The sequence below is a fragment of the Pteropus alecto genome, unplaced genomic scaffold (genome assembly GCF_000325575.1).
Source record: "Pteropus alecto unplaced genomic scaffold, ASM32557v1 scaffold11, whole genome shotgun sequence".
NCBI lineage: Eukaryota > Metazoa > Chordata > Mammalia > Chiroptera > Pteropodidae > Pteropus > Pteropus alecto.
In genome coordinates, this window is record NW_006431956.1 from 10,206,775 (window position 1) to 10,225,254 (window position 18,480).

At 35.1% G+C, this 18,480-nt stretch overlaps 1 protein-coding gene across 1 annotated transcript in view; it reads left to right on the top strand.

The window, feature by feature from the left end:
* MALRD1 (MAM and LDL receptor class A domain containing 1) overlaps window positions 1-18,480 on the top strand; it is a 533,295-nt gene that overhangs the window by 99,035 nt on the left and 415,780 nt on the right. Inside the window, 5 exon segments of the mRNA XM_025043397.1 lie at window positions 406-574; window positions 5,013-5,102; window positions 7,216-7,344; window positions 7,346-7,436; window positions 15,122-15,256. Coding sequence (XP_024899165.1) covers window positions 406-574; window positions 5,013-5,102; window positions 7,216-7,344; window positions 7,346-7,436; window positions 15,122-15,256 — 614 coding nt within the window.

Here is an 18,480-nt window from a genome sequence, read left to right on the forward strand (position 1 = left end):
TCTGTAAAAAGAAAAAATCAAAAAGGAAAAGAATTCTGGGGAGAAATATGAAAAATTTTTGATTAAAGAAAGATTTCATTGTGACATTTAAAAGAAGATGAAAATTTGGTGGCATAGAGATTTTTATGTCAGTAGATTTTATAAGAATATTGAATTTTCATATTGGGGCATTATCAAACTTTGATTTTAGGAATTAGAAGCAGATTTTGATGCATTTTAGGAAGAATATGTGGAAATGAAAACCTATCATTTGTATTTGATGTAGTTATTTTAAATCATCATCTTCATTTACGTAAAATATTTGTGATTCAAGGCGGGTTTTGAAAACTCTGGAAATACAATAATTTTGTTCAAACAGAAAGTAGCTAATTTTTTTCTAAATTGCTACCTTTTTCTTTATTTTTTGGGTTACTATATGTGAGAAAAGGCTAGGCATGCTTCTCTTCTGAACAATTTAGACAACAGGGCTTATCTAAGCAGCTCCGTGTATCACTGCTTGGGCAAGAGCTGTCATCTTTGATTTTATTACACTATGGAAAATAGTATTCTGAGAGCAGGACTATATAATAATAAGGTGAGAAGAAACTTCCATTTATTTCAAATCTATTGAGTAAATGAAATTTCTATTCTTGGCAACCTGTGTTGCTCAGCTGTGGGTAGGCTATTCCTTAACATGACTTTACTCAGTGTACCGTTAAAAAGAAATAGTAAGAAGCTGGTTTAGGGAATACTGTCATGTACAAAAGCAAACGTGATAATTTGCACACTATTATTTCATAAAATTGTTAAAATTCATGAAAGTATATTAAAGAAACTATAACTCTAATAAAATGAACTGTTTGGATTTCTGTATTGTTCGCTCTATATTGAAGCTCTGATGTGATCTGTTTTGGCTTTTAGATCAGTGTATCATTAAAACCGTAAACATGAAGGAAGCAAATTATTTGTTCTGGTACCAAGAGATACAATTTTAAAGGCTGGTAGTTGCTGATTAAATACAGACAAATGAGTCATTTGAATGAAAAAAGATAAATGACACTCTGGGCATAGTGAAAGTTGTAGTGGAAATGCTAGGGAATAAAACAAATCCATGCCTCTCTCTCTCTTTTTTTTTTTTAACCTAATTTTAACTGAAAACAGTCCTCTACCAGTGGGAAATACCTAAGGCACTTTGAGAATTTCCATTATAAAGAAAAATTTATTTATAGATAGGAATAAAGAAATCATAGGGTCAAACTGCAATCATTCTAGAAATGGGGAACATTCAACAATAAGTGCAGGAATTCTGACACTGGAACAAAGAAGACCATATAAGCATCCACATCAGTTTCCTTTGGCTCGGGATATTTTAGATAAAACCAGATGAAACTTGCTCATGGCATCAGCCAGATTCATTTTTCAACAAAAGTTTATTTATCATCTGCACTCATCAAGTGCCACTGACCATCTGTCAATAGCATTTTTTTCTGTTCTATTTTCTTCTGAACTTTGAAGTGCCATCATAATTAATTCTCAAGTATCAGAATGCTTATGATCAAGATATTTGAAAATTCAAGAGGAATTCTCTGTTTCTTCCTAGTTCTACATTATCCCCACTCCCTCTTCCTTTTGTGTCATTTTCATCATGTCGTCTTCCTTCTTCTGCCTTTATTTTCCAAGACAGTCACAGAATTCTAAAGCACAGAGCTGGATGAATACTCTCATTAGAGAGCCTAATACATTTTCCTTTGTTATGTGAATGAGACATAATTTCTAGCATACTGTAACTATGTTTTATTTCTGTGACATTTTTGCAGTACTATTTGGCATCCTATTTGATATATTTCATTTAATTTGGTGAGGTGTGAGGTGGGTGGGTGGGTAAAAACATCTCCCTGCCCTTTCTGCAGTACTCCAAACTTTCCAGATATGTGGGAGAAATTTTGCCAAAAAAAAAAAAAAGATTAAACTTTATCCATCTATGTTATACTATTTACGTTTCAATCATTTTTCAGTTACTATTACTTGTGTCATGTAAACCAAGCCCAGTGACCCTCCATGCAATTTGCAACCTTCCATTTCCAATTTACTTCTTCAATAAAGGCATAGTAACAAAAATTCTAAAATAATTTTGTTATGTTTATATTATAGTTAAAGCTGCTTTTAAAAATACTGTCCCATGATAGTGCTTTTCACATAGCAGGTAATTAATTAATGTTCACTAAATGTCAAATGAATCACTATCCTATATTTAAGTAGAAATTTGTATCATATATCTTCTAATCCTGGGGATTATTTTAATCTGCCCTGAACACCAGGGATGGATTTTTACAGTTTCAATATATGTAGACTGGAGTTATGAATTACCAAAAATGAGCAATATCATTCTTCCGGTGGCTTTAGGATGCTACAAGAAAAGAGTGAAACAAATCGGCTTCAGAAACCACCTCATATATATGAGAGTTATCTACATTCCAATTCCCACATTATAAGAAAAGAAAGTAATCATGGAGATCTGATCTAATGTATTAATCATAACCAATTGGGTTTATATCGTAGAGAGTGTTGACTGATGTTTGATTCATTAGTTAACCCAGTATTCTGCAAGAAGACGTCCTGTCTTTTCTGACACTCTATTTGCTTATGCTCTATAAACGTAACACATTGGCCACCAATGCAAAATCTGCATCAGAGAACATTTAAGTCCCAAGTTGATGTTGTATCACACACTTAAACAAGTACTCCAAACCTATCATTTACAAAATTCACTCTCGATGAAAATGACTATTTATATTTCCCATGAATACAATGAAGAAAATAACCCTTAGGATATGGCCAGGTAAACAAAGAAATATCTAGTGAAAATACTAAGGTTCATTTTCTTTCTTTTCAGAAGACATTAGAACTTGAGAAATAGAAAACACAGGTGAGAGGCAAGTTGTTAAATAAAAAGTTGACTTAAGAGTCAGGTTAAGTGTGTAGCAGTGCTGGTTGGGTCATCTGATTGTCCTTGGGATTAGGTCCCTGTCCATCATCCATAAGGCAATCATCATAGCAACAGCCTATCTTTTATCTTGAGGAGAGATAGTGGGATGCACAGTTTGTGACACCTTTTCCATATTCTTTAAATTCCCATTGGCAAGTAGGAAGAAAACATTATCGAGGCAGGAAAGAAAATGCTTTAGAAAGTATCTTTTCTTGTACAATAATTTTTAAAGCCATAATAAGCTTTTTTTGAAGGAGGATCTTTACCAAAGTACATGGTCCTATCCCCACATGTAATCACAAGTAGTTAAAAAACAAAATAAAGTAAAACCTTGAAATTGGCCCCTTTGATTTTTTTTTTTTTCACTCAAAGAGAAAAGGATAAGCTGGAATTTCTAAGAGATCTAGTGATAAATATTGTTCTTGAAGGGTAAAATAGCATTAGTGATGCTAGTCTGTGGAATTCAACACATATTTAAATTTTTTATTGATCGATTTTAAGGTACTAGAAAATTAGAACATCTCTTGAAAGACTTTCCTGAGCTGAGGGTCTCTTTCACTTTGACACCTGTTGAAAGTAACCAAAGAGGAGTCTGAGAATGAGGACAGAAATAAAATAAAAACTGATTTTGTTTAGTTGGGGTTAATTATTTTTCTTTTTCATTACTGTGTCATCACACAGGAAAATAAGGTAGAAAAATCCGGATTTCATACACAATATACCGTAAACTTAGCATATGAAAAGCCATTTAAGTTTAGAGAGAACTCTGCTCACTTTTCGAAAAAATGTAGATGAATTCTTCTTTGGGTAGAACAGAGGGGAATTAATTAGTCATTGTGAAAAAAAGAAAGCAATTGCTCTCAATTATTCTCATAAAATGAAAGTGAGGGGAAGTGATGAATGCAACATGCCAAGCAGTGTCACTAGAAGCATCTGTGGAGGATATAAGTGTCTCAATGCTAAATCATCAAAGTCGCGTAGGAAATAATTGGAAGAAGAAAAATTAGCTGTGTGTCTCAACTTTTTATAACTCCAATTCATCCTGATGTGATCTGGAATCTATCAGCTGAAAATATGTCTACCACGTATGTTTCGCTGTCTTGTGGGTATCTTAACAGTTGCTATGCATAAGTAATGAAATGAAGTACATTTTAATGGGTTTAGACTACCTTCTGAAATATTTAAGGCTTGGAAATTGGAGTAGACATCAGAGGGTAAAGGACTAAGTTGAAAATAGATTCATTTTTTAGAAAGTTTTGGGTATGAATGAAATAAGTGAAGCCAAGTGAGGAGAAAAAATCTTATGAGAGTCTGAAAAAGTATGAGTGTCATGTGTCATTACAACTGCATGTCACCTTCCCCCGCTGTTGCCTATCTCACAGTAAAAGTGGGGCACAGAGACAGTCTCAGAGCTCAACATGAGACATACTTATGCCACTCTCTGTGTTTTCACTATATCGATACATGAAAAATTCATGCATCCTATAGGTAAATATTATAAACAATTTGGCTTGTCTTTATGAGCGAAATGTCAAATTAACTTGAATGTTGGATAGCCACTAAAGAAAAGTAGGATTATTTTAGAGCATAAAAGTCTGGTCGTGAATCATAAAGCCCAACACCACAGGCAAAATTGGGGGTACATGGTAGACTTTTATTGAGTATGTTACCTCATAGTGTATAGTAATACAATTTTTGCATACACTTTGCAACCTGGGAGGTGATCATTATGCAGATCCATTATATAACATGTTGTACTGTCTGTGGGTTTGGACAAATGATAATGACATATATGCACCATTATTTTTTATCATACAGAGTATTTTCACTGCCCTAAGAATCTCTGTGCTCCACCTATTCACACTCCCCTTCATTTCCTTACTTTTTCTTTTTAAAAAATGTTATTTAGCTTTTTCACCAATACATTAGATTTCTTAGTACTTACTACATACAGGCAGGGTAAACTCTACTAAAATGTAACAGAGTACATATATAAATGCGAGAATATTATTTGGGGAATGAGTAATGCCTTTTCTTCTAATCAAAGGAACAAGTGTTTTGGATGTACAAGACATCAACTCACAGAAAATGGGTAAAAGCAGATGTCTTGACACCAGAAGGACTGAAGACATTTAACGTATGAAAGGAAAAAACGAATATTATTTATCATAAGTTTTATCGTTAGCTTTGCAGCAGTAAATTTATCACCCATTGCTAAATTTAAATAAGCATTTAAATTAGGGTTAGGGGAGAGCAATTGCTTACTTCTTTTCATTGTACCTAGCCCTTCTCAGGCCAGATTTTCCCTGAGTGGAGGACCCAGAGTGTGGGCACTCTTGTTTAAATCTTCCTCATTTTCCACAGGCTCCCTCACGAGCAGCCCCCAACACCATGCATTGCAACTACGGAAGCAAATTGCATGACAAAGCAGGTAAATAATAAACAGGTATCGAAGTGCAGTGATTCCCATCTTTGTAACATGTGGATAACTCTACCTATTCAAGAGGTGTGTCTGACATAGAGATAGGCTCAGTGGGAAGGCTGCCTCTCAAAAAATGTTACTTGGGATTTTGTTGAGATTGAGCAGAAAAACATACCTGAGAAGATTTTTTTAAAAAAACTTTCATAAATGTTTACCTGCCAAGGTTGAAATTTCTGAGCCATAGCATTTTTGTTGCAATCTCAGCAAAGGTTTATGTCATAAACCTTTGATATAAACCTCAGCTGAGGTTTATATCATAGTTTATTGAGTTAACATTTTGACATTATTTCAGTTTTTCTAAGCTGACATCTGTCTTTATAACTTCTGAAAGAAGTACAAAATGATTGCAGTTTCATTCTTTTTACATAAACTGAATATTGAAGTTTTCTTATTTAACTCAAAGATAAAACAAACAAGTAGAATATAAAGAAAATAAGCTGGAGTTATTCTGGTTTCCAAGTGCATATTAAATGTTGGCTTTTTTAATGGTGGCTGTCTTTTGAGACTTAAGTTTAAAATGATCAATTTTTGAAATTTGAACTGATATTTCTGCATATTTGATCTCTTGCTGCTATGAAAATATATAGCTGTAGGTCTAAGAATTTTTACATATTTTTACTATGATATTCATTACGTGGAAAGTATATAGTAGCATACAAAGTTTTCTTATTATTAAATACGATTTAAATTTAATATTGTTTTCTACACTTGTTAAATATATTTGCAAACTAAAACTTGATCTTCAGTAATTCTTAACAAACCAATGTATATTTTTTATGTTTTTGCAAAGAAGAAAGCCTATTCAGGAACCTTGAGCTGGAAGAGACTAAAAGAAGTCAGCCTTTATTCCTAGTGTCTTATTTATATGTTAACAATATCTAGTTCAGCACTGTTCATTAGAACTTCTCACAGTAATGGAAATATTCTATATCTATGTTCTCTACAATGGTAGCCACTAACCGCATATGGCTATTGAACACTTGAAATGTGGCTGGTATTGCTGAGGGTCTGAATTTGAATTCATTTAAATTGAACTATCCCTATGTAACTAGTGGTTACCATATTGGACAGTTATTGCTGTACAGTCAGCTAGTTCTGTCTCTCATGCAGTGTTAACTAACTATTCCTTTTGGTAGAACCACAAGGACTATTAATACTTTGACATTATGTTACACTAGACAAGCAATGTATGGTTGTCTCACTTACCTTCAGAAAAGGTCTCAACTTGACTGGAGAAAATGAGATTTATTTCCTTTAATCAGCACTTCTTGATTTTAAAGACATTCTTCTTTTATAAAATTTTTTTAATATTTATCCTTTTAAATTTTCTATTCTTTTATCGTGTCCGTTACTATTTGCCTAAGATGTCCCTTCATGCATTCCAATACTAATTTCAGTAAAAAAACCAAACAAACAGATGCTTAGCTTTTGTGGTGTTAGCAACAATACTTATTCTTTTCCTTGAGTATTAAAGAAAGAGAGCTGCAAAGATGATGACCAAGTAAAAAGGTTGCAGTCAGAGACGTTGTCGATGATTGAGCGGGGTGCTGTATTTTGTCTGGTCATGGGTGGTTCCTGAGGGGCCTCAGTGGATCTTATGTGCCCATCAGTCTTGTGTGTGTGGGTCACCCTCTTAAATAGGAACTTCGTCATCAATTGTATTTGCTCGCTCTTTGAATGAGCTTTCTCTTAACAATTTAATCTATTATTAGTAGTAGTCTTTTTAAAGAAATTATACTCATTCATTGTTCATTTTTTTCTCCTAAAGATTATTTTCCAAGGGGCTATGTTGAGCCAGAAAGATTTTATTAGGCTGGATCAGCTGGGTCTATGCCTGTGCATGGGCCCCATTCAAAAGCTTTGCTCTGCAGACAAATTCACCTGTGTCAATGGCCAGTTTACTTGGCCAAGAATCAGCCTGTGACTCTCAGCAGGACTGTCCTGATGAGAGTGACGAAGACCCAGCAACTTGCTGTAAGTGAATTAATTGTTTACTGTGGTTGGATTTAAAATACTAGCTTTGGTTTTGAGCAAGGTGAAAGTAATAAATAAGAGGAATGTACATTTGTTTTCTAAAGCTATGAGCACTATTCCTCGTGAGGGTCTCTATGCTAATTTAATGTTTTGGTGATTGTTGCTAATCCCGCAAAACCTCACTATTTGTTCAACTGACAAATAATTGTGATTAATGGGGTGTGTATGTGTATATATATAAATGTGTGTGTTTTTGCTCAAGAGGGAAATAGGTGTAGAGGGAACCTCTTTGTACTTTCCCCCTTTGGAGATATATATATAATATGGATTGCTAACCTTTATTAAATGTGGGACTTTTCTCATTCTGACCAATTATATACAAAGCTGTGGAGAGAGGTTAAGGAGGAAGATGGCCGCTATTGCCTTCTTGGCAGCCATGATGACTATAGAAATCATGTCAGTCACACTTGGTATTCAACGCTGGGCAAAAAGGGCCCAACACCTTCCTTTCAGGGCTTTTATGGAGAGTCTTTGATAGGAACGATTACAAGAAATCCCATTTTTGTTCAAGCCTGGTCATATTTAAAAGGACATATAATTTAACCACATGATAGTTCTCACATGAAGACACTTAGCAACTAAAATACTGTGTCTCTTTACAAACGATGAATTCCAACTAAGCGAATCCAACTCCTGTATCACAAACAAGTGGGTTTTTAAAAATTATTAAAATTTGATATTTATTTTGCTGCAGTGTTTTATTTTAGTGAGGTATTTTGTCAAGCAAAAGAAAAATATTGCAACAACATAAATGTCACCTTTTTCATGAAAAGCTCTTTGTCCAATATGCTTCTGTTGATGGGTAAGGATTTTATTTAGAGCAATGCAGAAGGATGCAGGAAACAAGAGATAAGAAAGCAAGGAAAAAATCCTCTATTTGTAAACAGCAATTCGATTAATTCCTCAAACACCTAGCTTAAACACAATAATCCACTTACCAATATGATCTCAATGAAATTTTTGGGTGGCTCTCTCTTTTTTATTTAAAAAAAAAACGAAAAAAGCAATGTGAGGACAATTTATTTTCTCAAATGTGAGTGTCAGATCCCTTTCTGTGCTTTATTTAAATCTTTTACAGACAATTTGCTTCATTTCTTTTGGCAAAATTCACCTTTCTAATGGTTTGCATTATTCTCAATTTCAATAACTGAAAGTAAATATATTTTCTGTCTTCAGCTGTATCTTTCGAAGCTTAGCTTTTCCTTTTTTTTTTTTTCCTACAGAGAAAGATTCTTTCTGCTTTTCATTTGATTATCTTAATCAAATTTCACTTGGAGTCTTAGTAGATATTTTAGCATTTGATTTTGGGTATGTTTTCCCATTTCTCTTCCTTTATTGAAGTTTCATTGATTACACAACATCTGGTACTTTTCCAGTAGCGTATCTTGATACAATTCTGCTATGTCCTTGGTGTGAATGCAGAGACAGATGTCTGCACTTATCAACAGTGTTTCTTCTTAGTCTATTAAGTTTCCCAAGTAATGTAACCTCATTTGACCAAAGAAAACTTGGTATGTTTGCTTGATTGAGATAATTTGATAGATTAGCAGACATGATGTAATAATGTAGCCATATTACATATTACAAAATATTTACATATTTTGATGCATATATATCCATATATTTTGATGCAAACATGAATATTTCATGTAAATATTTGTGCAGTCATTTTTGCTCTGAGGAAATTATTTATATATCAATTGAACTATTAGAAGTGATGTTACACTATTTTCTGCACTAAAATATTTAATATATTGTGCGTATATACACATGGATATATATCTTACAAAAGATTGGCTTCCCTTTGAAATTCAAAACCACTTTGAAATGTTTTTCATATACTTTTAAGTTGGTATTTTACCAATTTGAATTTGTAATAAAGTTTTCTTAAAATAAAATTTCTAAATTCAGAAAGCACAAGAAAAATGCATTTATATCTTCTTTTTATCTCATTTTAGGATGAATCTCTAGGACAGTGCAGTTTATACATGCAGTTTGAATAGCACCAGGAATACTAAACATATTCTGGAGACTTAGTAAATATTAACTCCTGAATGTCAGTGTGCTCTGCTCTGTATACTCAATATAGTCAGTGTGTTTTTTTCCCAAAAGGCACACTCACTGAGACGTTGTTTCATTACCAAGTTCCTCTTACTTTTAGATAGTATTTTAACAAATGTAGTTGACTGAGCTTCTCACCCAGTGCCTTTTCAAAAGCAGTTAATTTAAAAGTGAAAATGGGTTTCGTTAGTTTTGCTTCTATAGTGTACCTGATGGACCAGCAGCATCAGCATCACCTGGGCACTCATTCGAAATGCAGACATCAGGACACCACCCAGTCTTACAGAACCAAAAGCTTCATTTTAACAACGTCTCAGGTGATTCATATGTATATTAAAGTTGGAGAACCACTGTGCCAAACAGGCTTTAGAAATAAGTGAGCTGAGAGCGAAAACAGGTGCTATATATATGTGATAGACTTAACGCAAATAAGTCAGAGACATTTCATGAAAAGAGCAAAAATTCCCAGTACTTCACTCATCCTATGAGCATCACTATAATACTGAACAATAGATTAAGTTTTATTAAGCCATAATTGATACACAAAAACCTGCACATAGTTGTATACAGTTTGATGTATACAGTTTGATGAGTTTGGACATATGAGTACACCTGTGAAACCATCACCATATCCTTCACCTCCGAAGTTTTCCTTGTGTCCCAGTTTTCTTTATGTAGTAAGAACGCTCGTGAGATCTGCCCTCCTAAGTTGGCAGGGCTGCGTCTATAGCTGGCCTGAGGGCCGAGGTACATGTACCCAGCTTTGGCCCCTGCTAGGGACCCATGCCCCCACCCGCCCGTCAAGGGCAAGGGCAAGGGCGCGGCGGGGCGGCTGGTGGCACCCGGTCTGGGGCTATCCTCTCGCTTCCTCCTCCTGGTCTCCTTTCTCGGGGTCTGAGGAGCTGGCGGCTGCCCAGGCCTGCGACAGCTACCAGCCAGCGCAGCTCACGGCCTACCTGCCGCCCGCAGGTGAACCCCGGCCTTGCGGGTCCAGGAGCCGCCACGTAGCCGTGCAGGTGAAGCAGCACCGTCTGCGGCTGCGCACGGGGCTGTGCAGGGCTGGCAACCCGGTGCCCCGACCACCCCGGGAATGGGAGCTTCCGGGATGTTGTCTCGTCTTGGAAGGGGCCACAACCTTGGGGAATGAACAGAAGCCCGGGGCACCAGAGAGAGGACGAGGGCCACCACCTGAGGCCCCGGGGGTCTCAGGAGCCAGAGGTGTCGGTCAGGAAGGCGCCCCCAGGGCCACAGTACGCGGAGGACGAACCCCGGTGACCTCTGTTCTATGCTTCTGTGAGTTTGAGTATTATAGATACCTCATGTATGTGGAGTTATTAGGCTAAGTGAAATAAATCAATCATAGAAGGACAAATACTGCATGATTCCAAAAAGAGATTTTTGATGGTTATTAGTATGATTCTGTATAAAAGACATTGAATAAAACAAAAATACACAATAGAACTTAAATATTTCTAATAGTAAAATAGAACATGTGCCAAACATATCTAAAGGTATACATCAGCAAGCAGACCAATTTACATGTAAAATATACCTAATTTTTAGACATGCTATGACATGTATAAACCTTAACATTATGCTAAGTGAAGTAAACTAGTCACAAAGGGCAAATATACCATTCTGTGTATAACAGAATGGTAGTTTCTAGGGGGGAGGGGGAGGGGGGGGGAAAATTGGAGTTAGTGTTTAATAGGAATGGAGTTGCATTCTGGAAAGATGAAAAAGTTCTAGAGGTACAGTTGGCAATAGTTGTACAATAGTGTGAATGTACTAAGTGCAACTGAACTGTAAGTTAGAAATGGCTAAAAAGGTAAATTTTACACTAAGCATTTGTTACCACAGTAACATTTTGAAAAATATATATCTAATTTTCAATGATAACATTAAAAAATATGGGTGTGTGTGTGTTTGCATTCCAAAATGGATGGAGGGATAGGTAGATCTGTGTTTAAATCAAAACAGTGAAAAATTATATGGGAAAAAATTCTTTTGTAGACATTGTTAGAGCATTTATTCATGTGAAAGAAGCTTAAGCCAAGAATCCAACACAATGCATTTAATGTTTACTGTGATACTGTCTCTGAATGTCTTTCATTTAAAAAAAAAATTATTAAATACTAAAATACTTCCTGAGGGCAAGGGAAATATATGTACGTTTAGTGGAGACAAGATTCTTGTGGTTTTTAAATAAATATTAACAACATTTATTTAATCATCCTAAAACCTAATATATGCTTAAAGAATGGAACATTCCCCATTCGTTCCCATAGGTACTTTTTTCTTAATAGACAACTGGTTTACTTCTGAACTGGAGAATTCATAAATATTTTAATTTTTGTGATCCAGAAGAATTTTCCTCAGCTACTACAGTGAAGTTCTTTTTCTTCTGCCGATATGCTACCGTGGTTAAATATGCAAGAGACATCTTTGTCATAAATTAAAAATATTATTCTAACTGATAAACTCTGAAATTTCACTAAAATTATGAACAATGGTATATCTCCTGCTCTGATTAGAAGTCGTGAAGTATGTTCTATAATCATAGAAATTTAAATAAAAGCCACCAAATAATCAAAATCATTGTTTATGATGAATATTTTGTTTATAATATGAATAGATGAATTTTGAGATTTTATAAATATTTAGCATTTAACATGTGGTATGAGACATTTATTAGTTGCTAGAATATGTTTGGCCCTCCTGATTTTCTTAAGGTGTTTATTACTTTACTCTAAACTTTTTGAATTATGTATAGGAAATATTAATGGAAGAATTTCAACTTCTGTGACTGGAATTTCATTTATATTTGATAGTTGAGTTAAATTCTAGAATATTAGCTTTAGAAGAAAGTCCTTTGATGTGTACTGAAACAAATGTCATCAGTAAAAATTCCTGAGCAATTCAATACAATTTTTACAGAGGTGACTGGACCATTTTGCTTTTACATATTTATGGTGATGGATTTTAAAAAATTAATTTTTATTTTTCAAGGGACATTGGTGTTTAGTGTTCTGTGGAAAGTGCAGTGATTGGCATTTTAACTGATAAAACATCGAGGTAATGAAAGAAATGGTTTGAAATTCCATCCTAAAGCCAAATTTCAACATTTATGCAACTGAAAGTTTTTGTGTCTTGAAATCTTTACATCTTTGCAGTTGAATGACAGAGACAGTTGTGAAGAGTCTTTTTAAGGGTTTGGTGATGCTTGGGTCACATTGTTCTTACTATTTTCACATTCATTGGTCTTAAAGTCATTTCACACCATTTCCTTGTTGGAGAATAGGATGGTTACAAAAATAATAGGTTATTTCAGTGGCCACCTGCACTGAATAAGATTATTTGCTTTATTTGTGTATCAATATATAATTTATTGACCCAATGAGGCAATTTTGCATTTATTGCCCAAACAGGGACTATTGAGAGGAAAAATGAGAGGTAATGATTATTATGCTAAGACCACAAGCATAAACTGGGGCTGTCCTGGGCCAACCAGGTATGTGAGCAGCCTATCTGTGGAAGATTTTCTGTGCCTAGGAACTGTGTCTCTTATGAACGGGGGGTAACCATGGGCGGAGGAAGGTAGAAGGAGTCCTTGACTAAGTTCACAGCCCAGAACTTGGAACTTTTAAGGACATTTGAGAGGTCAAGTATGGATTTCAAATCTTGCATATTTCTTCACTCTACCAACTGACTTAGAAGATCTGAGAGGTGGTGGCCTAGTAGGTGGCAAAGTTCATAGAGGACCAAGGAACTAGACCAGAAGTTGTTTTGGATACCCAGGGAGACAGTGGCGGTTCGTCATAGGTGCTTAAGACTATGTCAAAAAAACCAGAAGGGACTCTCCTTTGAGGAGTAAGTTTTTATCAATAGCAACATTCTATAAATGCCATAGCTGAGTTGAGAAAGAAAAGAACATCCAGAAGCAATAGATTTCCACTTAGGTATATAAGTAAATGGTATTTCCTTGTCATATTGATTCACCATTAAGTAACGTAAACCATTTTTCCTTATTATGCTGTAGCTAATTCACTTGTTTTTATCCATTTGAGGGAGAAAATAATTTTGCTTGTAAAGAAAAAATATCGTATATGTCCATTACATGACTATCTAAACAACCATAGCTCTGAGATCTAAACACCTGATTTATATGTAGAGAAAATTTAAGTGGCATGTTATTTGCATAGTGCACTTTAGTGTTTTAGAGTTGACATGTTAGTGATGAAATATGTGGTCATGAAAACAGGCATCCCTGTTTATAGAAATTTGAAGATCCTTTGATGAAGATATAGTGAGCTTATCTAACATACTGGTATATTGGTCATATTATTTAAAATTTAAAATAATGGCTAGGAGTGAGCATCGGGTGATGGAGTCTTTTTAATTATCAGACAAAATCCCGGTTTAGGGAGACTTCAAAGTATAAGTTTTGACATCAGACAGTTCAAAGCCTGGGTATACCATATCCTAAAACTTGTCATAGGTAAGTGGCTTACTGCAAAAAGTTCCATACTCTTTTGGGGACAATTATACACACTGTACTCTTTTGGGGACAATTATACACACTGTAGGATATTTGTGAAGACTGATGTAAATATATGCAAAATACAGGGCACATACTCGGAGCTCAGTGGTAATATACCTATTGTTATTGCTATTAAAATAATAGCATTATGATCTCAGGGAGCTTGTCAAACCTTAGGTGTTTTCTGACCAAGAATTATTTTATCCTCCCTTCTACAAATGCTTCGGCATAAAGAGAAAGATTTGAAAATCTTTTAAAATAAATTACATTAATTTATCCCCCAAACTACTATGATTCCTATTTTAGGAAAAAGAAATTTAAGTACATAAAGACTAATCACTCGAAAGCACAAACCAAGTTAGAATTTCTAGTTTACCTCTCAGCCCTCTGAAACTTGTCATTTTTTTCTTGGTAATTTGGTGACAAAACTGGGAAAGATGCTTGTGAAGCTTACCCCAAATCCTGACTTTCTCTTGAACTGGTTCTTTTTCGATAAATGTAGAAATATAAATATTTTCAAACTTTTTAGTTGCGTACTGGGGGGCAAAGTTTGGAATATCTAACTTACCAGCAATTGCAAAGTGGTTAGGCATTTTTTTTTTTTTTGGAGAAATTGTTAAAATATCATAATAGAATGAATATCAAGGTGCTGAGCTCAACTTTTCAGGTGTCCAGACTTGATTTAAATTCCTCTTTTTCAATGAATTTTTTTTTTTTTACTGCCATCTCAGCAGGTGAATCTTGTTCATCGTGGCAGGTGAATTAGTTAACTCCCTGAAAAGCTCTAGAGTTTCACCTTGCATCATTAAATATAGTGGAGATGGCCAACCAAGATGAAATGTGCCAGACTGTAGACAGAAGAATATTACAGGGTGGTGCCTCACACAGGTCATGTGAAGCTGGAAAAGTAAAACTATCCTGATAATCAGAAAATATTCTTTGCAAAGTGAAATGTGTATCCTGACCTCCTAAGCTAGTACAGAGTCACTGTTTCATGCATGTTCCTACCTCATTTCTCCTCACCGGTTTTCTTTTCCAGGCATAACTTTTGAGTCTGGTTTCTGTGGCTGAGAGGCATTTCTCACAGAAGATTCGCACTGGGAATTTGTAAAAGAATTGACCTACGGAGAGAACCATCTTCCTAACGATGATCACACAGTGAACGCAAGTCATGGTACGACATTAAAAAAAACAAACTAGTCTTATGTTGAGGAGCGATGATACTGTGTATTTTCATTTCTATCCATAGACTGTCTACATGAAACTCTACTTTGTCTTGCTTTAAATTCTCCTGGTCAACTGAATGATTTTCAGTTAATTGAATTTTTTGAAAGGAGCATCATTTTAATAACTAACATTTTTTGTTGTCGCATTTTTTAAAAGTTTGGATTGAAGGCATGAGGAGGAAAAAGTGTTCTGATAATTTTCTCTGGTTGCCAGGAATTATGTACAATAGGCTTGCCTTCTTTTGAGAACAATCCAATTTTTGCAAAACAAAGAAAAAATAGTTTAAACTTTCTGGGAACAGAGAAAAGAGATTTAGCGCTACCTATTAAATAAATCCACAAATACTTGAATGCGGCATAATCACTCTTAAGTCTTCTTTGTAAGAAACAGTCTTACTTTTTCCTCATATATATTTTAAAGAACCATTACAATTCTTACATATCCTCATAAAACAGAGCAACCATAAGGACACACAGCATTCCAATAAAAGTTTGTGAAACTCCCAGGAAAACAGAAGTGGTTTGTTCTAGTTTTTCTTGTTTAGATGCCAGTGTCCAGATATGTTAGTATCTTGTTAATTTGATAACAACACAATTGTACTGTAGATCCTCGTCAAGCGCATGTAACCCCATTGCACATGACTCTATTCGTTTCCCCTTCGAGATTTCCAAAGAAATATGCCATAACTAACAATGTTGACCATACTTTTAATTATAATCATTGGGAACTGGGTTTGTGGGGACGGTTATTAAGAGCATGGGAGGAGACTTTGGCCACCCATCTGTTGTCTAAAACTGTAAAACCAGCACATTATTTGACAGTGGAGTAAGGTGTTAATTTTTTCTTTTTCAATGAGTTTTATTTTTTCTTTAAGATTTTGTGGCAGATGGATTAAACTTAAAGTTTAAAATAGAAAGGAGACTACTAATTATTGGAACTATATATTCACAGTACGTTTTCTCCAAGCTCACGTAATGTTTTGTTCCTTGTTGTTTTCTCAAACCAGTTATCGAGTGCATACCATGTACTAGGCCTGCGCTTGCACAGATGGAAGCCGTGCTCCCTGCCTTGGGGTGGTCAGCGTCTAGTGACTGAAACAGACAAGTAAGTGTTTGCAATGAGATTGGGTAAATGCTTTATAGGGGATGGATGGTGGTCCAGTGGATTTGAGATGCCTCATTGAAGGAGATGACTCCTGATGGAGCAGTGAAGATAAATAAAAAACGTAGCCTGAAGGTAGAAGTAAAGAATCCAGGAGAGAGAGCAGAATCAAGGAGAGATGGCGGGGAATGTGTTTTAATTAGAGGAAATATTCCGAACGAAGATAGGAGATATGTAGGTACCTTTGGCTAAGAGATGTGCACGTTTGGACAGGGAGCACAGAGGAGATAAAACAGGAGAGGAAAGAAGGGACTGCAGAGAATACTTATGAATTTAAAATTTATCTGTAGGAAATGGTGACCCAGTTAGTCATATTAAGGCATGTGACCAATAGCATTTTGTTCTAAAAGGCTATTTTCACTGAGGTAAGGGTAATGGAGAAAGTGAAAAACTGAGGTTAAAAAAAAAAGAAAAAGAAAAAGAAAAGCCACAAATGGGTTGAAATACAATCAATGAGAGATGATATAGGCCTAAGCCAAGGCAGCGATTCATAAAAAAAGTGTGTGGTGGCCTTCTGTGACATTCACTATAACAGGGTAGTGGACACACTGGCTGCCCAGGTTAAGTCAGGGTGTTGATGCTGCATGTGTTTGCTGAATTCCTCTGTGCTTCAGTTTTATATTTTTATTTTAAGCTATAAAATAGGGAAAATAACAGTACCTTCCATGTAAAATTATTATGAGAATTAAATGAAATACTACCTGTTAAGGTTTTTCATCCAGTAGGAATTCAATAAACATTAATAAATATCTCTTGTTCATTCTAGTAGGAATACTAGGAATACCTCCAGGCCTATGACAATTAGAGAAAACACAATTCACCTTTAGACTCTTGGCATCTTATTATTACTACTTTATGATTTGTGCTAAAAAGGGATTGTAAAGGGCTCTTTATTAAATACTGAAAGACTCATTTTTGTTTTCCTGTGATATAAACAATGTTGAAAGATAACAATCTGAAAGAAACTGGACAGCTGTTATAATTCAAAGCGTGAGGGACAAATAAATTATAATCTTTCTCTTTTTAAAAAGGACAAGTCAAAGAAATATCTCAGTCATTGAGTCGACTCTTCTTCACCTATGATTGTCATTACTGAACCTTAAGATAATTACTAATAAGTAGTCTTAAATCACAAATGAGGAAGAGAAAGGAAAGGGTGAAATAGAAGATTCTGGGGAAAAGCAGAGCCAGTCTTATAGTTTCCATGTCCAAGACCACAGCGCTCCAGTTCATGATGTTCTTAGAGCTTTGCGTTTATGGTTTAAAGATCTAAAAAAAAACAAACCCTGTTTAATCTCCAGTATTTTCCCTCAGACATGCACACTCACGTGTGCAATTTTTACATAAAAGATGAATGGGTTGACATTGTGTAGCTTTCCCCCCCGCCCCGGGTAAAGTCATGATTTTCTTACTCTCCTTTTTTGGCCAGCTTCTACTTTACCCTTCCTAGCTACTCTGTTAAACAGCCAAACAGCCTGTGTACGTAGTAGATATGTATAAGTATTTTTGTGATTGCTTATTTTACCAAAAATGAGATCGTCTTGTAACTGCTGCCCTTATCTTGCTTTCTTTGCTAAAAATAGCTGATGGCAATTCCTCTACGTCATCATTTCATCATCTCATGTTAATGTATAAATTAAATGCAGTCAAATTTAACCTTTTCGGTGTTCAGTTTATTGAGTCTGCATTGTGTAACCATCACAATATATAAAAGAGTTCCATCCCTGCCTCCAAAATTCTGCTACGCCACCTCCCTCCCGCAAGCACCCGCATCTGCCGCTTTTAATTTATGAAATAGATAACTGAGATTGGCACTCCTATGTTTTCGCAGTAAGATACATATTTATATTTTTAAATATAATTAAATATTTTTAAATAAATGTTGATAGATTACATCCCCTACAAATTATAATGCTTAAATTTTCACCAGCAAAATGAGTATTTTTTCATTTGCTTACCAGCAAGGAGCATTATATTTTCTTAAAAATTGTCCAATTTCCAATTTCTATC